General features: G+C 44.4%; 1 protein-coding gene across 17 annotated transcripts in view; it reads left to right on the forward strand.

Moving 5' to 3' along the window:
- The window catches only part of EPHB1 (EPH receptor B1), a 355,581-nt gene that overhangs the window by 115,979 nt on the left and 218,550 nt on the right, over positions 1-21,052 (forward strand). For all 17 annotated transcript variants that reach the window (XM_082221749.1, XM_082221750.1, XM_082221754.1 and 14 more), the window contains one exon: positions 11,866-11,930. In XM_082221749.1, the coding sequence (XP_082077875.1) occupies positions 11,866-11,930 (65 nt within the window). The remainder of the gene's footprint in view (positions 1-11,865; positions 11,931-21,052) is intronic.

Consider the following 21,052-nt stretch of genomic DNA (forward strand, 5'->3'; position numbering starts at 1 on the left):
TCCAGGGAAATTGCAAAGAGCCACGGGAACATAGAAAGCGGACTTCTACTGAGTAACACCATTGGCCCATCTAACTCAGTATTGCCTACCCTGACTGACAATGTCTCTTTTGGATTCCAGGTAGGAGCTTTCTCTAGCCCTACTTGGAGATGCCAGGGATTAAATCTAGGACTTTTGGCATCAAAAGCAGAATCCCTGCCCACTGATCTAGTGCTGTACCATTGAGCTCCAGCTGTTGGGATGCTAAGACAGCAGTCCCCCCCCCCAACCTTGTTCTCTGAGTATATCCTACATTGGCCGCCCTGGCAACTTATGGCTTAATAAAATTGTCAGGAATGAGAGGGTAAAAGCAGAAGGAAAGTCAGGCTTGTACAACATCTCCCTCCTATGGTTTACTCCTGATAAATTCTGAGTAAGTGCTTTGGCCTTCTGGGCTGCTTCGTTCAGCAGAATCTCTGAATTGTTTTTAGGACTTGGTAGTGGAGGAAGGGCAGAGACCACAATCAGCTTCTGTGACTAAAAGCTCCCAAAATCTTTCCTTCAAGAGACTCCCTTCAGAGCTGAAACGCGTATTGAAGACTCTCTGGAGCACCCAGCAGGAATGGCAAATGGGCACATAGCAGCAGGCACAGTGAAGGAACGGTGAACCTATTTTAGGAGGAAATATCACGTGAAACGTTTGATGGGAAAGACCTAACTCTGAAACGCTGGTGGTGTCATGCAAGGGCTTCACCTGGGTGTCTTGGGGACTCCCTTGGCAAGGATGATCAATGGGCCATCCTGTGGAAATCACTGTCTTTGGTTGTGGTCAGAATCACATGGGAGTACTTCTGAAGTTTCTGTCCTGTGCAGTCCAAATCTCCATGTATGCATTTACTCAGAAGTAAAGTCCTTGCTGTGTTCTGCTGGGCTTACTCCCAGCTAAGCATGCTTAGGATTGGAGCCTTAGTTTAGTGTTAAATATCTCCAACACGTTTAAAAGTGTTTTCTCGCATCATGTTAGCAGCGCCTTCGAACCCACTTATGCTATTTGTGTGAAAGTGTGAATACTGTTAATGTGAGAGAGAAGGCAATTTTTTTTTTTTACTTGTGCTCATAGTCTATCTTATGTAGGTTTTATGTTTTGCTGCTGATGTAGAAAATGGAAATGCCCTTGTGTGGCAAGCATATGGAGTTTCATCAATTAAAATGATAAACTGCAAGAAAATAGAAATAGCAAGGGTGTTGGGTTTTTTAATTCAACAAAGGAGATAGGAGAGTTCAATACTATTCCTTCTAACAGGTGGTTGAGAGGAGAAGAACTATCTGGAGGAGAAGAACCTGGCATGGATGTCAGTTTTAAAAAGTGAAAGTTGGGGAAGAATTGCCTGTTTTCAAGCCCCTAACAATTTAGTATCATGGGCTGGGGGGGGGGGAAGTTGGGAGGATGCAAATGATGACGTCAACCCCCCCTACTACTACTACCACTACTACTACTACTACTACTAATATTTTTTTATTTCTATCCCACCCATCAGGCTGGGTTTCCCCAGCCACTCTGGGCGGCTTCCAACAAAAGATTAAAAATACATTAAAACATCAGTCATTACAAACTTCTCTAAACAGGGCTGCTTTCAGATATCTTCTAAATATCATATAGTTGTTTATTTCTTTGACATCTGATGGGAAGGTGTTCCACAGGGCGGGCGCTACTACCGAGAAGGCCCATTCCTCCCTGCACTACATACAGATTTTTTTGGAGGAACCACATCCCTCCATTACTATACAGAGAATGATTGGCAGCCAGCCCTAAACCTGAGCCTTTTTGTACTCTGTATAGTGCAACAGGAGAAGGTCCTGGTGTGTGTCCTTCTTGCCTCCTCCCCATTCCTCAATATTAACGGCCCCCACAGGCCTGAGGACTTATCCTATTTCAGGATAGGTTAAACTTGGAGTAGGACTCCTCCTCCTAAGGCTATGAATCCATTGCAGGTCCCTACTCTCATTATGTCTAAGCAGTATTCTGCCAATTCTTTCAGAAACATGAGTTATGCAGTTTAAAGTATGTTTCTGGACATTCTGCAAGTTCTCCATTCTTCAGATTTGAGGACTTGTCACCAAAGAAGAGGAAATGCATCGTTAAAAACAGGAGTAATTTGCATAAAATTAGCATGAATTAATTAGTATGGGTGGAATTTTATTTTAAAATAATTACCATAATTTAAACAGAAACACAGTAATCTTATCATAGTGTGGAAGCCTATGATCCTGTGACCTGTTTACCTGCTTGTTCTGCTGTCCAGGTGTTCACTGTTGATAGCAGCTCTGATCAAACTTCCCTTTCTCACCCCCAAAACAGATGACTGTCCTCCTTCAATCAGGGCAGGTGGCCATTCACAGTTTGACACACGTGGTAGGAATAACTTTGTAGCCTGATGGGCTAATGCTTTCAAATAATCACTCTGCTTGGCTGGAATGGGTGGCGAATCCCTCAGAGTTTAGTCAGTTCCATCACTCAGACTTTTTGTTTCTTGGGATATAATTGTATTGTTTTTCCTCTTGGCTTCTGTTGCTTTTCTAGTCCGAACAGAAAAGCAATTTCTGGCACAGCTTCTGCATAGTCGGCATTTTACAGAATGGAGAGATCTGCTGAACTTTTGGTGGTGTAAGGATTTTAGTTCTCTCATGTTGGTGCTTGACATTTCCCTTTTCAAAGCAGCTTCCTCTGCACTGACTGACTCATGATTCCTCTGCAAAAGTGTATCACTCACTTGGCTGAACTTTTGATCTGCGTGAAACAAGCCAAACATATTGTCTTCCATCTTTGGGGGCCTTTAAACCTTGCTCCCTGGTCTCTGGTGGCATCTCTTGGAATGGTGCTGCTTTCTGGTTAGGTGTCCTAGTTGTTGGTGAATAAAGAAGGTCTACCTAGTGCGGGATCTCATTTGTCAAGTATGCCTGTTGGACTAGCACTACATTGTCTGTCCTGGGAAATGGTTCTAATGCCTTTGTTGGTGTATGCTGACGGCTAGTTTTCATGCTGGAAGTAAATTCTGGATGGTATGTACTGTACAGCAAAGTCGATAGCAACATAACTTTTGTTGGACCGAAAACAATACAGTGGTACCTCGGGTTAAGAACTTGATTCATTCTGTAGATCTGTTCTTAACCTGAAACTGTTCTTAACCTGAAGCACCACTTTAGCTAATGGGGCCTCCTGCTGCCGCTGCTCCGCTGCTGCACGATTTCTGTTCTCATCCTGAAGCAAAGTTCTTAACCTGAAGCACTATTTCTGGGTTAGCGGAGTCTGTAACCTGAAGCGTATGTAACCTGAAGCATATGTAACCTGAAGCGTATGTAACCCGAGGTACCACTGTATGTTAAAGAAAATCTTTAAAATGGCACCAGACATTGTGTGTGTATGACTTATTATTAATGACTTTGTCAGTTTTACTAGTTTATTTAAAAGAGGACTGGGGAACCTCTGACCTTCCAGATGTTACCAGACTAGACCTCTCATCAACCCTGACCATTGGCCACACTGGCTGGGCAGACTGAGCTGAAAGTTCAGCAGGCATCTGGAGGTTCACCAGTTCACCAGCCCTGACCTAAGATAGCCAGCTGGTGATCTGTTTTCCTTTTTGTGTGCAATTTTTATTCTATAATCATCATCATAAACTGCTTTGATACTTTTAAACAAAATCATGGTATACAATTTTTTAAAAAATACATACAATTTTTTTTAAAAAAAAATTCTTCCTTTTTAACTAAAAAATATTTCCATGGCAGCTCGCAAACTTTAAAAATCCAAATGCATGTTAAAACGATTAACAAAATAAAATGCCACAGCAAAACAGGAGCATGAACGAGTGGAGCATTTTGTCAAACGCAGAAGCTCCCCAAGGACCTCAGGAGAAACCCAGTCTGTGCTCAGCAACAGAGAACAATCAGGAAGAACTTCTCCAGGGAGGGAGTTACCCAGTTTGGGGCATATCCAGCAATAGCCATGAACACATTTCCTGTACTGGTGCCAGTCATGCTCCTGGGAACTAATGCCGTCATACAGAGGGTGGGGAGGGAGAAAAGAAACCCAACTTTATGTAAATTCTTGGCTAAATTATCTGCTGCTCTGTAAGAAAAAGATCCTGAAAGGGAATCTTTCAGGGGAGAGTCTGGCATTGCCACCCCATCAACAAACCAGAAAACGGTGTTAGGGTTTTTAATTAAAGAGTTAGGAACAGACTGTTTAGGAAATACATAAAATAGATTGGATGGAGAAAAGTTGGAAGGAAATTGGGGATGTGAGGGCAGGATGGAAAGACTGGCGGGGGGGGGGCGTGAAACATCTGACAACAACAAAGCAGATGAAAGAGCTGCTGGGAGTGAAAGAGGGAGGCATAGAAGGGGAATAGAGATGGCTCTGAAGCCTCTTGTCTGATTAATGATGCTCAGGCTGTGATCCATTGTAATCCTCTCATTAGCAAGCTGAGAAAAGTAATTTTACACTGGCCCCTGACCACCTTTCCCACTGCTTTTCTCCCCCACCAGTGATTGATTGTCCTCGCAGATTCTTTGTTGTCCACATGCACACGCGGCCAAGGTGGCACTTTAGGAGTTGACGCAGAACTTCGTCTCCCTCCTGGAACACTGCAAAGTTTTGGCTTGGCTAGCAGACCACTGTTTCTGAAACTCATGGATGTTTATAGCAGGAACTAGTGATGGAGAAACTTATTTATCTGTCGATGAAATTAGCCACCACTTAAATACAGGGCACATGAGGTTGCTTACAACAACTAGCATAAATCAATAATAAGTTTATTCGTTTAAATGACTTTTTAGACTGCCTTTTAGTGCCGGGCCCTCACTAGGCAATTCCTAGCAAAGAACACATGGTATACCATCAAAATTAGAACATGTTAAAATTCCATTTTTAAAAAGGTAAAGTACCACCAACAGAGCACCCATGTCTGTCTAAGATAGGGTGGGAAACAGAATGTGGCCAATGGGCCAGATTCTGATCTCTTCTACCCACTGCAGGCCATTTTGACAGGTGGGTGGGTGCACCCACCTGTCCATCACAATCCCATCAGGTGACCCAAAGTTAGAGAAAATCCTTTGTGGATGTAGCTCAAGATGCAACTGCACAAGTCTTCCTTTGCACTTATAGCAACCCAACTTTGGGCAAGGATTGTGAACTCTGTAGCATAGCCAGTCCCATTGGAGCTTGCTGTCAGCACTATTCAGCTGTCCCTATTAATCAGACATATGATGGTGGGTATGGGGCAGATGAGTACAGTTTGAGAGAAGAGGCCTTGAGGGTCAAATCTGGCACCTGAGCTGGGCCAGATGTGGCCTGTGTGCATTTCCTCACCTCTGGCCTAAAGTATTCTTATCCAATATGGTACCTTCCAGTTGTCTGGGGGTCCAACTCTCATCAGCTTCAGCTAGCATAGGCAGTGTTCAGGCATGGTGGAAATTGTAGTTCACAACCTCTGAAGAGAAACCGGTTGGGAAAGGCAGCTCAAAACAAATGTGCAAAAGTCTTCCTGGCCACAGCTACTGTCTGTCTATGGGCCAAACAAGGTCCAGAATTACCCCTGTGTACCTGGCTCCATTGAAAAAATGCAACTCCGTTTAGAACAGGTTGAGGATTCGGAAAAGAATTTGGAACCGTGAATCCTGAAATCTCAAGAGCAATGCCAAACACGCTTTATTCATTCTGAAATCCTCAGTTTTTCCCAAGCCACTTTTATGATTTGTGGGGCCTGCCGTTATTTCTGTGCAGAGGAACTCCTTGTCACTGGCTTCTTTACTTGGACTTCATAGGGGTGTGCGTGTGCATAAATGGAAGGAACTGTGAGCAGGAACAAATTGCCTGTAAGTTGGTTCTTAAAGGGCAATAAAGCTGTGGCAGTGAAATTATCATGGACATCTCGAAATTCCAATTAAACACACACACACACACACTTCGCTCCACATATCTGAAAGTAAAGGGCAGAGCTGTCTGAATTCAAGGATGTGGCTTACAGCACATCCAGAATCTTTCCCTTTAGAAATTAATCTCTGGTGAGTTCTGGCAGAGAGAGAGAGAGAGTTGCTAGCTCTTTTTACTGGCCGTGCTTCTATACCAACAGGAGCCTGCCATGAAGAAATCCTGCTTTTGAAACCCTCCCTGTCTTTTATCTCCACATGCCGAAAAAAGCTTCACCTCCTTAATTTCTTCATTTCGGACAGCTTTTATAGGTATGGGAGCAGGGCCAGTGAAAACTCTCTCTCTCTCTCTCTCTCTCTCTCTCTCTCTCTCTCTCTCTCTGTTTGTGCCTACTTTAAAAAAGAGAGTCAAAGAAAGGAGGCAAAAGAGACCATCTTTCTTCACAATGAAGTGCGTCACCAGGAGAGAAATTCTGAGCTTAACGCTCTACAGATGTTCTGTATGGAGCCTTGGAACAGAGGGCACTCTAATTGACTACAGGTGTGACCCGTGACCAGGTAACATCCTCCCCTGCCTTGGAGAGGCTTACCAGAGGTCAGGTTCTAATCCACTGTCTTCAGAAGCTTTTATCCAGCATAAATGAGTGGGGCTGAGGAGGCTGAGCAAACTATAGAGAAGAAGAAAAGGAGAAAACCCGCGCAGTAATAGAACCAAGCACTCATTTGTCATGTTAGAGCAAAGCTGTGTGACAAGCTGCGGCTGCTAACACTAATCCCCCTGTGTATTACAGTCATGCACTATAACACAGATAAGGAAGCTGAGCTGTGAAGGAGGCAACACCAACTTACCCCACCCCGGCTGCCCTGCTTCTCGTAGCAGGGGATGATTGGGGGGGGCATATTTGTTCAGCAGGAATATTTCCCCCCCTCTGTTGTTTGCCTGAACCGCACAAGTCAACAGTTTCAAAGATCGCCAGCCACTGCCAAGTCTGGAGTGCGCAAAAGGGTTGCTTGCAGAGGAAGCACCTTGCAGCCTGGCTGAAGTTTATCAAAAGTACATTCCTGTGTCAGTGTTAAGTCAGAAAAAGGTCCTCTGGGGAAGCAAGTCAGAAGCGTGCTGAGCCGCTGGACAGGAAGGGAAGGCAGAGGAGGGAAAATCCTTTTGACATCAACAATGGTTGTTGTTTTAAATAGAGCCTGGCCTATAATTGGTCACAGTCAATTGCCCTTGAAAAGAAATGGGGGGAGGGAAAAGATGGGTGAATAGTACAGATCTACTGTTGCAGCAAGATTACTGGCCCTTAGGCTGTGCTTGCACTAGCGAGTTTGTTATCCTCCTGTTCCTATGAACATTGTGCCATGGTCTATAGGTGCATCTGTGGTTCATATGTCTACAGAGCTGCAGGGAAATTACTTGTGTGTTATTAAATATGTTCGCTGTGTGAAGTGGTAAGTAGGCTTACTTGTTTATTGAGTTAGACACATTTGCAGGGAAAGTTATGACTTGAAATGGTTGAGTAGACTCTTCCCTGCCAGCTACAAGGAAGTCCACAGGAGGGGAAGCACAGGGGATCTGGTGCAGACTGCACCAGCTCTCAGGATGGAATCTGTGGAAAATGACTTGTGGTACATGCAAGAACATAGCTGATATGAACACACCTTCAGTGTTTGAAAAGATCATCATGGGTCATCCGTTGCAACTCAGAGCATGTCAAGTTAGGGGTTTCACACATTTATACAGTTCAGCCAATATCTGAAAACAAGATTATCACCTTGGGTTTGTTTTGCACCAAACCTGCACTGTCTGCACTGCAGATGTGAAAATATAACAGTTTGTGGCAAGAACCGCCTGTTCTATGTAGGGAAGGGAGGAGCAACAGGCGTGTACAGAACTGGTTGCCATTTTGTGCCCTTCTTCATTTTTTCTACAGTTTTGGTTGTGATTCAGGAGCTTTCAAAACTATTGATAGAACACAGGGCTGAAGGTAGGCCACCCAACATCTAATGCATTACTGGCAGGTTGTGGTGAAGTATTTTCTTGTAAATTTCCTCTTCAAGACTACTTGAGCCACTGCGGGTAATGACTGTGTTTATTCAGCGCTGCTGCAACTCAGTTTTGATATGTGCTCAGAAGATACACAGCATGAGCAGTTACACTCCCCTTTCCATTACTCATTTACTTCTTAATTTTTTTTTTTTGGGGGGGGGTCAACATTCCTGCTTGATATACACATTGAAAAGTCAGGATTCTCAATCAAAATCTGGACCAGGTAGCAACTCTCTATCTACCGATAATATGTGCAGTTAAGGGCTCAGGGCTTTCAACGTTTTGAGTCACTAGCTTGTATTGAAGTCAATAAGAATAGGCCTGGGTGAGCTTTGGGCTCATTCCCTCTCCTGTGGCATGACTGGGAGGAGGAAACTGAAAGCTATTCCTTCCATTTTTGATTAACCACAGTTTATTGTTACATATGAGGGATGTAGGTGGTGCTGTGGGTTAAACCGCAGAGCCTAGGGCTTGCCGATCAGAAGGTTGGCAGTTCGAATCCCCGTGACGGGGTGAGCTCTCGTTGCTTGGCCCCAGCTCCTGCCAACCTAACAGTTTGAAAGCACGTCAAAATGCAAGTAGATAAATAGGCACCGCTCCAGCAGGAAGGTAAACGGCGTTTCCGTGCACTGCTCTGGTTCGCCAGAAGCAGCTTAGTCATGCTGGCCACATCACCCGGAAGCTGTATGCCAGCTTCCTTAGCCAATAAAGTGAGATGAGCACCACAATCCCAGAGTCGTCCACGACTGGACCTAAAGCTTCTACCTCATTATGGCTTCTCTGGAGGAATAGTGGGAGAGCATGTGAGTTTGAGGCTCACACAGGCTCATTCCCATTTTGATAAACCACGGTTTAACATGCTGCCCAAATGCAGCCACATCTCCAGGGGATTACTGAAGGGGGAGAGTGGTGTTGTAAATCCCTTACTGACAAAACCCTGGTTACTTGAGTCTGAATAACTAATAGACTGTGAAGATGGTAATGCATTGAAGGAAGACACAAGGGTTTGCAGGGAGTTGGAGGGAGATAGCACACTGCTTAAAATGAAGTACACTTGGAAGGATGTGGATGATTTCACAAAGTTTAAAACTTTCTGCCTTGGGGTGAAAGGTGGTGATCTGAAACATTATAGCTTTCTAAGCTGTGAGGTGTAAAGCGAGGAAATGCACAGGAAGGACAAATAGGGAACTACTTGACCAGATGCTGATGACAATCGTAATTTCCTTTTTCTAACATTTGGTGGAATTGCAGTAGACAAGCAACTTAATCTGTTGAAAACAAATAAATAAAACCTGGAAGATTTTTCTCCCCATCTGTCTGTCTATGTTTTTGTTGTTGCTATTATTGTTACTCTTAAAAATGAGAGTCTGGGAAAATATCAACAATATTTGTTTTTCGTTAAATAAAAAACTACACCAAAAATCCTCCCTTAAAGAAATAAAATTTGACAACACATTCTAATAGTGTTGTTTGATATTGGTGCTTCTGATTTTTTGCCAGCATGGGCAACGCATATAACCAACAAATCAATATATCTAGCAGATGCCAATATAGACAATAGGGGGAAAAATATATTACAGATTTGGTCAGTCAGCCACCAGCTATTCATGGAAATGCCAATAATTGACTACATCCATCCTCTTCACTGCCGGGCAAAACAAAGCAATTTGGGAATAGAGCTGCTGTAACTGGCATATTTATAGCCTCTAGTCTGGCATTTTGAATTCATTATGCTAGTTACATTCCACTTTTTTTAAAAAAATTATGTAACATTCAAATGTTAGAGATGTGATAATGGAGATACGGGCTTAAGATAATAGGGAATCTGAGTCCTTTACTTGGACCACACTTTCAAAAGGGCTCCGGATACTGAAGCCTGGCAATTATTTTGGTGCCTAATTGACCAATCAACAGCCCTGTTAAACTGAAGTGTTAGAATTTAAGCTGATCCATTGATTTTATTTTTATTTTTTGCGGGGAAGGGGTTTACTTAGCATCTTACACCTATGTACTTCAGCTCTCTGCACCAAGGCTATACTTTATTTGGAGGTGTTAGCTAAAAGACCCAACAGGGTCAGTTCCTCCTTGCAATTCAGCCTTTTGTGTTTGAAGTGATGTAGAGAAAATGCAGCATGAACTCAGTCCCATAGAGGTGAAGCCCACAGTGACTGGCAACAATTTCCAGGCCATCCAGATTTTCAGTTGCATTTAAGCATATATAAAATGGGTGTCGATGGTCAAAATTCATTTGTCTTCTGGTTAGGTTCAGTCCCTCAATCAACTTTACTCTAGTTCCTTTAAATCAAGGTGTGGCAAAAGAGCAATTGGGTTGAAACTCAGTTAGTTGGACTCAGTTGCCACTGGAAGCAATGGGGCAAGTCGCTATGGCATGATCTAAAGCCTATTGATTTCATAGAATCACAGTGTTAGAGGGGGTCTTGTTGTTCCATCTGATCCAACCACTTGGTCCATGCAGGAAGTCCATAGCTAGAGCATCCTCAACAGGTGGCTGTCCATCCTTTTCTTGAAAACCTCCAGTGAGAGCCCATCACCTTCTTGGTGATTGATTCCATTGTTAAGTTGCTCTTACAGTACATAAATTTCTCTTAATTCTCAGCCACATCTACCCTCCTTTAGCTTAAGCCCATTCTGTAGGAACTAGGAGCAACTCATTTAGTCTGGATCTCACATCGTGCACAGTTTAACTTAAAAATAAAAGAAGCAGTAAGCTTTAAATAAATAAATAAATACAAAATCACCCCACATTATACTGCAGTCTTGTGTGCATTCTAGAAAGGCAAAAGATTGCTGCCAATCTGACCCTTTGAGGAATATTTTAGCTTCTCTCTCATCTGATGGCCTCATTCAGTGTACATTGGATGCTCGGGTTGCGAACGTGATCCGTGTGGGAAGCACGTTCGCAACTCGCATGCGCGGGTCATGATTCAGCGCTTCTGGGCATGTGCAAGTGCCGAAAACCGGAAGTAACCCATTCTGGTACTTCCACGTTCAGTGCAGTGCGCAACCCGAAATCGCGCAACCTGAAGCATCTGTAAACTGAGGTATGACTGTACTTGTTTCATCAGTGCAAAGATGTTTAGCTTCCTCTCCCTCTAAATCTGTTCTGAGTTCCCCCTCAACCCTCTGGCGCAGATTAGGGGAGGGGCATGGGGGCATGCACAGGGAGAGGAGGGGGAGTTCCATTGTGAACATGGAAATCATTGTGCTAACAGAACAAGTGCATTGGATTCTTTCCTGTATCTGTAAAGTCCTTGCTGGTGGGAGATGCCAACTTTATTTTAAAACCTAATAATCCTTAGCTAGTGTCTGGAGAGCATACTGGACCCTGAAAATAGAGAAATCTCTGAACTAAATGAATGTGCACATTTTGCATTGACTTCCACAGAGGTAGCTATTAGTTGTATCAAAACAAGAGTCTTGTAGCACCATAAAGGCCAATAAATTGATTATGCCAGATATTTTTGTGGAGTAGGGTCCACTTCATTAGATGCGCCTGATGAAGTGGACTCTAATCTGTGAAAGCACATACCATAAGAGCATTCTTTAAAGTGCTTAGAAACTCTCTGCTATTATGTAGCCAAACTCCTAAATTGCAGTAAGCGCCTAAACTTTCAGCAGTGATCATTTTCTATTGGTTTAGAACAGTGTTTCCCAAACTTTTTTGGGCAACGGCACACCTGTTTACTGAAAAAAATCTCGCGGCACACCACCATTACACCCCCGTGACGTCAGCGCGCAGCGTCACGCCGGGAGGGACGCACGAAAGTGAAAGTTTTTTCCCTCCCCCTTGCCGGGGAACCTCCAAGCTTTGGGGGTGGGAGGAGGCAGCAGAGCGAGGGACTGATTTGCTTAGTAATTCTTCTCTTTTTCTTTTTTGTGGACTTCAGAAACCCTAATGGATACTCGGACAGCCACAGCTGAACTTGGATGGACAGCAAACCCACCTTCAGGGGTAAGTGGATATTTGACATGTTCCTGTGTGTCCGCTGGTTGTTAGAAGGTCTGGTGGGGGTTGTTCTCTTTTTTTATTCACGTAGGTAATAATTTCATGTATATGTCGGCTTGAATGTGTTGTATAAAAACCCTTGATTAAAAAAGACTTAATTTCTCTTTTTTATGTTGACCCAAACAATGGCAAAATCAACAAGTTTTATTTTATGCAAACAATATTAGGTATCTTTTTTTTCAACAGGTGGACTGCTATAATGGGTGGAATGTTTTTTTTTCTTCCAGTAAATACACACACACAGAGAGAGCGAGAGCGAGAGAGAGAGAGTATATAAGCTTATGATTTGGGGCTGGTTCACAATTCTTTTAAAAAAAATATTTCAGAAGAAGCTGTGGCCTGTCAATAATATTTAAACATTCAAAGTGACATATATGATGGGAACTTGACTCATGCCTCAGTCATCAGGATGCTATTTTTTTCTTTGTTGAAAAAAGAATTTGGAATGAAAAGAAATCCCTCTTGCTCTTTGGATTCCCAGATAATAATCAGCAGCTCCCTTGGCAGGTCCTCTAGCTGCGTAGGGCTGCATGATGTGGCAATATGTGAGACACTCACTGCCTTGCCAGACTTGACTGTCATATGGTCCTATTTCCTTGAGAGTGGCTGTGTGTGGCAGGTGTGCAGCCCCCTTTTTTCAAGCCCACCCTCTGCACAGTGGAGGCAGATTGGGCACTGCCTGTGTTGTGCTTTCAGTCAACCCAACACAATGATATTTCACTGATGTGGGAAGTCAGTTATGTTAAGCTTTCCATTCTCTTCCCACCCCCCACCCCCGGCCACATCCCACAATGGGACTGTTTTTCCTACTCACACTCAGATATCAGCAGCCCCCATGGATCCCAGTTTCTGGTGGTGACACACTGTGTGCATTTGGGAAGCGGTGGGGCGGTGCAAACAGCTGCCTGGGAGCTGGTTTGAACTTTTTGCCAATTCCACCTTTTGCCTTTATGCTCCAGATCCTGTTATACAGCAGTGAGTCACCCCCTGCCTATGTATATAACCACGCAGGGAAATAACAGCTCAGCGGGGAACACTCTGTATGCTCTTTTGTAGCTTGCAGTGCAGCCTGGGTGCTGGGGGTGCTGGGGGGAATTCCTTCACACGTATTGCTGTGTGCAGGAGGAGGGAGATGCTGCTTTCAGGCTGGAGAGAGGAGCAGAGTGTGTACTAGGGCAGGGTCCCCACCTCTTGGAGGACCATTTGGGTGTCATGGGCACCACACAATACTCATTGTGAGACCCAGTGTGGTGTAGTGGTTAAGAGCGGTGGACCCGTAATCTGGTGAACTGGGTTTGCTTCCCTGCTCTTCCACATGCAGCTGCTGGGTGACCTTGGGCCAGTCACACTTCTCCGAAGTCTCTCAGCCCCACTCACCTCACAGAGTGTTTGTTGTGGGGGAGGAAGGGAAAAGAGAATGTTAGCCGCTTTGAGACTCCTTCGGGTAGTGATAAAGCGGGATATCAAATCCAAACTACTACTACTACTACTACTACTACTACTACTCCTCCTCCTCCTCCTCTTCTTCTTCTTCTTCTTTTTCTTCTTCTTCTTCTTCTTCTTCTTCTTCTTCTTCTTCTTCTTCTTCATTTCGCCAACGAAAATCTGGCCATGCCAAAAAGAACAGACAAACCACTTACACTCCCCTCCCCCCAAAAAACCAGACAAGAAAATAATCATGCAACTGCACCTCCAAACAGGCAGCCCTCTCAAACAATAAGTAAAATGAAATGAAATAAATTGAAAGGGGTAGGGGCCTTCGTAGGTGGCAGGGAGGGTTTCAGAGCCAAGTATTTGGGAGGCAGCTGACTAGGGGAAGATCTGGAATAGGGAGCCCATGCTTTTGATGGGAAATGCAGGATACCAAGACGGCCTGACAGTGGGACTGAATATCGTGTGTTTTCAAAGAAGATGGAAAGGGAAGGAAGTCTGGAGTGGGAAGTGAGTTTGGGGAACAGCAGCTTCCTAGTCCTGGCCGCAGTTCTATGCATACTTGGGAGTAAGCACCATTGAGCACAGTGAGCCAGCCATAGACTTGTGCTGCGTGTCTGCTGGAGAGTTTGTGCGCAAACGTAGGACTGTTTTGAAGGTGTATACTTGGTGTTACATGCAACTGCATATATCAAAAGCATGCTGCAGTGGTGTGGGGTGAGATGCTGCAGCAGGTTGTGTGCAGAGGAAAAGCTTTTTGTTGTCCAAGCCATTTTTAGCCCACCATCCCAGCTCCAAGCAGCGTGTGTGGTTCCCTGGTTTTATCCCATAGTATGAGTCCCGCCGTTGGTCTGGCAAGTCTAGATGGTATGTTCATGCATCTCGAGGATTCCTCTAAGTGGGCTTCCAGATGGGTGTTTATTTTGGGGTTGGTGCTGCTCATGCATGCAACCCTTTCACAGTGTCCACGTGACATCAGGACATCAAAAATGTCAGTCTTCATTCTTTCTCTCTCACCCCAATTTAATCTGGATTTCCCCTTTCCATGGAAAAGCTGACAAATGTTTAAAAACACAAACAAAACCCTCTTGCCAATGGCTCATTTGCGATATTAAGCCCCCTGTCTGCATCCACCCCTTAGACCCTCTGGTATTGTCAACCCGACAGACAGTCTGTAAACCAAATGTTCTTGTTTTTCCTAGGCCTTTGGTTCTGGGCAGTTTGCCTTGACTGATTGCTTGCTTTATCATGGTAGCTGTCCATGTGGAGAGGATTCATGCTCTTCTGTGGTTTGCCATGTGCCTTTGGCGCGATACATCAGTATTAGCTGCACAGTGTCAATCGGCTCAATATGTCAGTTTCAGCTTCGCAGGGACCTGTTGCCTTTCAGAAGGAATTGACTAAGACTTGTCCCTACCTCCCTGGCTGCTGCCACCCTCTAGGTGAACGGAGCATGTATATAAGTCAATGTTTAGCCCTCTCTCTTCCCTCCTTGTCTCTCTTGCACTCTACCTAAAGGATTATAATTAGGAAACATTAGCAGGCTCAAAGCAGCTTTCGTACCTGAACACCATTCATAATTGCACTCAGCAGTGCTCTTCTCTGGCTATTAATGTCACTTCTATGAAGTAATGAGGAACAAACCACCTTCAGGCACTTAAAACATCTTCTTTATACAATAGGTGCATTTGAAGAATGGGAGCATAAAATAACCCGACTCGCATTCCCCTGACAGTGAAAGTGATCAACAAAGACAGGGACAGGTGCATGAGAAAAAGATCAGTGAGAAAGATGGTCGCTGACTTAATAGGTAGGTTTAAACAGGTGATAGAGGGCTAGCTGCGGGGGGGGGGGGGAGAGAGAAGGCTGTGCTGGAGACAATTGTTTTGTCAGCAATGGAAAGATTGAGAGACAGAGAGTCGTGCCAAAGCAATGAAGATAAAAAGGACGCTTAACAAGAGGGAAATGAATCGTTCCTATTAATTGACCTTTGCAGATGTTTTCTTTTCTGTACATAATTTTATTGCACATCAAAGGATGTGGCTGATAGTTGCTGAAGCAATATCTCACTTTCCTGCAATATTTCATCCCTTTGGGCCACTTTGGGTGCGGTTCCTCTAAAAGGGGCCTTTGGAATCATTCTTGGGTGGAGAAGAAGAAGAAGAAGAAGAAGAGGAGGAGGAGGAGTTTGGACTTGATATCCCTCCTTTCACTCCCCTTAAGGAGTCTCAAAGCAGCTAACAATCTCCTTTTCCCTTCCTCCCCCACAACAAACACTCTGTGAGGTGAGTGAGGCTGAGAGACTTCAGAGAAGTGTGACTGGCCCAAGGTCACCCAGCAGCTGCATGTGGAGGAGCGGAGAAGCGAACCTGGTTCACCAGATTACGAGTCCGCTGCTCTTAACCACTACACCATGCTGGCGTAGATAATGCCAATCCAGCACTCTTTCCAGAGTGCCTGTGAATCTCCAATCTGACTGTCACCTCCCTCCCTTCCTTTCCTTCCTGGTAAGCAGCAGTGATGCCCTTGCTGCAGGCATATGCTGTAGCTCCAGCCCTTGGAGTAAACCACTTCTGCATAGTTATGCATTGCACGGGGAAGTGTCTAATTCTGCTGCTTGGTGAGCCATATTATACATCTGGCAGAGACCTATGTCTGAGAACCAGTCTCCATCAAACATCTAAAAAACAGTGTGTATGTTTCCTTGCACACACAGTGGTGGTGAGGGACATGAAGGAAGAAACTGTGGGCCTGGGTTGCTTTTCCCTTTCTCTGCCTCCCACATCTCCCTTGAAGCCATTTTCTCCTAATTGCCCCAGAAACGTGTCTGAGAATCTGCATTAGAAAGAATAAGCCAGAGAAGGCTGTGTGGTGGCAGGGGAAGAGAGTGGATCCGGCTTGGTGCATCTCTCCTGTGATTCCCAATCTCCCTCTTTGCATGTTTGGCAGAAACCCGGATTTGCTTTAAGCGAGCGTTCTGTCTCCTTGTATGCACCATGACTATGGAGAGGGAACATCACTTCCTTGCCTACTGCTTTGGGGAGGGGAAAAAATATTTGTGACATGAAACAGAACTTGTTGCTGCTATCTCAAAGAGAGAGAGAAATTGCCAGGAAAATGCGTAGTCAACGGGATGGCAATGAATGCAGACAAAAGACAGAGCAGGTGGATAGATAAATATGGTATCTAGCAACAAACATATGGATAGGCAGACCAATTCTGTACACAGTCAGAGGCTGCAGTGGAAGAGAAGAAAGGCAGAGCTAGAAGGCAGAACAGATAGGAAGGCAGATGGATGATACGAGGGGGAAAGGGGGCATGGGGGGGAGGCAGGTAGAGGAGAGGAAAAACAACAACAAAGAAAGCTAATTCAAAGAAGGGAAAATGGAATAGGGGGAAATTGAGTATGTATATGCTTCCCTTTCTCAGGTATTTCAGTTGAACGCATGGATATTAGCAGGGCTAGAATCAGCACCCGGCGTTGTTGGAAGTTGGGAGAGCTTCATGTCCTGGCAAGAGGCATATTCTCACAGCTTCTTCCTCCACTGCTATAGCTGCCTCCACTGCCTCTTTCTTTCCCACCTTTCCCAGCCACAGCCATTGCTAGATGTAAGGTGCCTATTTTATGATGCCCCTAAACCAACTTAGGGGTCAGAGCTGGCACATGTTGCTCCTATGCTGCTACACACTTTTGCTCTTGCATGTATAGACTGAATGCCTGAAGTGGACTTCAGCATCACATCAGAAATGACCCTGAGATCTCACTTTAAACTGGCTTTAATCCAAGTAAAGGTAAAGGTAAAGGGACCCTTGACTGTTAACTCTGGGGTTGTGGTGCTCATCTCGCTTTACTGGCCAAGGGAGCTGGCGTTTGTCCGCAGATAGTTTTTCTGGGTCATATGGCCAGCATGACTAAGCTGCTTCTGGTGAACCAGAGCAGCACACAGAAACGCCATTTACCTTCCCGCTGCAGCAGTACCTATTTATCTACTTGCGCTTTGATGTGCTTTCGAACTGCTAGGTTGGCAGGAGCAGGGACCGAGCAATGGGAGAAGAAGAAGAAGAAGAGTTTGGATTTGATATCCTGCTTTATCACTACCCGAAGGAGTCTCAAAGCAGCTAACATTCTCCTTTCCCTTCCTCCCCCACAACAAACACTCTGTGAGGTGAGTGGGGCTGAGAGACTTCAGAGAAGTGTGACTAGCCCAAGGTCACCCAGCAGTTGCATGTGGAGGAGCGGAGGCGTGAACCCAGTTCCCTAGATTACGAGTCTATTGCTCTTAACCACTACACCACACTGGGGAGCTCACCCCGTCGCGGGGATTTGAACCGCCAACCTTCTGATCGGCAAGCCCTAGGCTCTGTGGTTTAGACCACAGCACCACCCACGTCCCTTAATCCAAGTAGTTAACCTAAATTATTGTGCAGATAGGAGGGGGTGTTATGTTCATGGGCTTAAAAAGCTACCCCTAGGGATCAGTTATCGTAAATATTGTTTATTGTTGTTAATAAGACAGATTCTTCCATCATTTAGTCATGTTGCTGTGGACGGAAATAGTTAAGGTGGGGCCAAGCATCCTGAGGGGGTAATTGCATTTGAAATGGCCCTTAATTATCCAGGGAAAGAAGTCCAGCTATTCCTTACATGACGTTAATGATCATAAAAGGGTCTGGACTTCAGGTGGAATCTAATTGGTCAATAATAGCAAGGATATATCTCCCTAGGTAAGGACTGTAACCAGATTATGTGCAGCCATCAAAAGGGAAACAGAAACGGAAAAATAACTCATCTCTTACACTATTGTTAGCTAGATTCAGAGAGAGGGGTGGAGAGGGTCCCTGTTGAAAGAAGGGGGAAATACTGGGTTTTGTGGCTAGTCCACCAGGTTGATTGTGGAATGAAGAAAAGCAGCTTAATATGTTGAGACATGCATAACACTCCTGCTTTTGTGAGCCATCTCTTCTTCCTACCATTGTCAGAGTTCCACACCAAGCAAGGAGGTCTTCAGTTATGTGTAGTTCCCTGTCATATCTGAATCATATGCCTGATTTGGGCATGTGCCTTTCACCAAGGAAAAAACCAAATTAAGTTTTAAAAATAAAATACGGCATTCTTAGCTGCCTTGAAGCCAGCATTGCTGGAGAATTCTAAGAAACCACAAACCCAGTGCACTTTTCAAAGGTTTAGTCAGCCATCTTGATTCAACACGGCATTCAAACACAGATGAAAAGTCATTGATCTTAGGAAACATCATACAAAAATTGGTTAGTATATCTTAAGAAGTGCCCAAATGAATAGAAAACAGTAAATGCCCCCCCCAAATGTATAGTAAATATATTCTATAGGGGGGGGGGGAAGGAAAAAGGTGGCAAATATTAGAGCACAGAAGTAAGGTAAGAGCAGAGAAAAAGCAAATGCATATAAATTGAGTGTCTGAACATGAAACTTATAAAAGCTGGAAAATGAATAATATCCATTAATAATTTAATATCTGGCAAGCTGGATGTGTGTGCAGAAGCAGAGGAGTGCTCTGGGAAAAACACATTGCTTCAAAAATCAGGAAAGTTAATTATTTTATCGCTGGAAGGAGCATACAAAAATGTTGTTGAGAGTTCCATAGCACTTTAAGATATAACAGTTTTGTTATAAGCTTTCATGAACAAGAGTCTGCTGCATCAATACTAGTTTCAAGAAACCCAGATTAGGACTGACCACAGTTTAGGTTTCAGAAGATGGGCTAAACTGTGGTTAAACTAAAATGGGAGTGGAGGTTGCAGGAGGAGATGGAGAGAGTGCACAGATCTGGGGCTCTGCGGCTCTTTCTTCTAAAACTGAACACAAGGTAGCACAACCGCAGAATGCAGTCACTGACTAGGAGTTAGTACTCTTTTCTAACCATTCCTTTAACTTCTCAAGGTTTTTCTGCTGTCTCAAAAGTTCCCATTCTTTCCACCTTTTTGCCTCTGGATTTATTATTGTTTATTTCTTATACAATTGGTGTTTCCACACTATTTTTCCACACCATGGTTATGAAATATATTTATATGCCATCTATTTTGCCTCTAAGAAGGGTAGCAGTTATTAAAAGCAACATGAAAATCAGTACAATAAGAAATGAAAAACCGAATGAAAAAGCAACAACATTTGAAATAACTGCTTTTACTACAGAAGTACCTGCCAGTCAACACAGCCTCATGAGAATGACAACATTGCTACGAGGTACCTGAAGGATATAACCACCTGAAGGATGGCCAGGTCAGCACCATAAGAGTGTCTGTGATAAAGGTGCTGGCATAGGTGCCAACACAGAGAAGGCCTTGTTGCTTCTGAATGTAAGGACATCTCAATTAGAGCATCTGTAGCTGATCTTAGAGAGAGGAGAAGTCAGCCCTTCAGGAATTTTGGTCCCAAGCTGTTTAGGACTTTGTGTCAAAGCCAACACATTAAATTGTATTTCCTGGTAGAACCTTCCCCTCCCCAAGCCGTCCAACTCCCCAGAGCAGATTTGGGGATGAGCTATATGTGCACAGGGGGAGGAGAGGTGGGGGATTCCCATTGTGCTAGAGGGAATCTGCACTAGTGTTTGCTAGTGCAACAGGTTCACTGAATATGGCCCAGCATGGAAATCAGTGAAGATCTTTTAACTTAGGCAAGATATGTTCAGACCCGTCCCAGTTAACCAGGTGGCTGCTGTATTCCAAAACAAGTGACGTTTCTGAAAAGTTTTCAAAGGCAGCCCTGCATATATTGCATTGCATCAATCGAACTTAAGTGTTGTTAGGGCATGGAACACTGTGGCGAGGCTGCCTCTGTTTTCATGTGGCTTCTGTTGGCATACCAACCTAAGCTGATTAAAGGCACTTCATGCCTCTGATGCCAGCTGGACATTCAGAGTGAGATCCAGGTCTAATAGCACCTCCAAGCTGCATATCCATCCAGAACAGGTTGTTCACCATCTGCTTGGCCAATGGAAATGTCTAGAAATAGTACCTCCATCTTGTCTGAATTAATCTTCAGTTTATGAGGCCTTATCCAGCCAATTACTGACTCTAGGCAGCCATTTCCACTGCCTCTCCTAGAGCAAACAAATAAGAGAAATAGAGATTCATGTCATCAACATATTGATAGCCCTTTGCTACAAAGCTCACCATGACCTCTGACAGCAGTTTGATGGAGAAATTAAATAGCATGGGAGACTAACTGGAGCTCTGCACCCCACCCCACCGCCTAGCCCAGGCATGGCCAAACTTGGCCCTCCGGCTGTTTTGGGACTACAATTCCCATCATCTCTGACCACTGGTCCTGCTAGCTAGGGATGATGGGTGTTGTAGTCCCAAAACAGCTGGAGGGCCAGGTTTGACCATGCCTGTCCTAGCCCAATGGCATAAAAGGCATGATGCAGAACTAAACTCTATTCTTCCTTACAGCATGCCTTCTGGAACTTACCTGTCAGGTAAGAGGGGACTCGCTAGAGCATGATGGCTCCTATTCACACCCCAGAAGGTTACCATGATTAATGACACTGAAAACCACTGAGAGGACCTGGATAATCTGTGGGAGAGAAAGGTTTGGGGGAGAAAGATTCTTACTCTCTCATAACAGAGTTAAGCACAATTGCCCTAAGCACATTAAAACT

Source organism: Podarcis vaucheri, assembly GCF_965113315.1.
Source record: "Podarcis vaucheri genome assembly, chromosome: 5".
Taxonomy (NCBI): Eukaryota; Metazoa; Chordata; class Lepidosauria; order Squamata; family Lacertidae; genus Podarcis; species Podarcis vaucheri.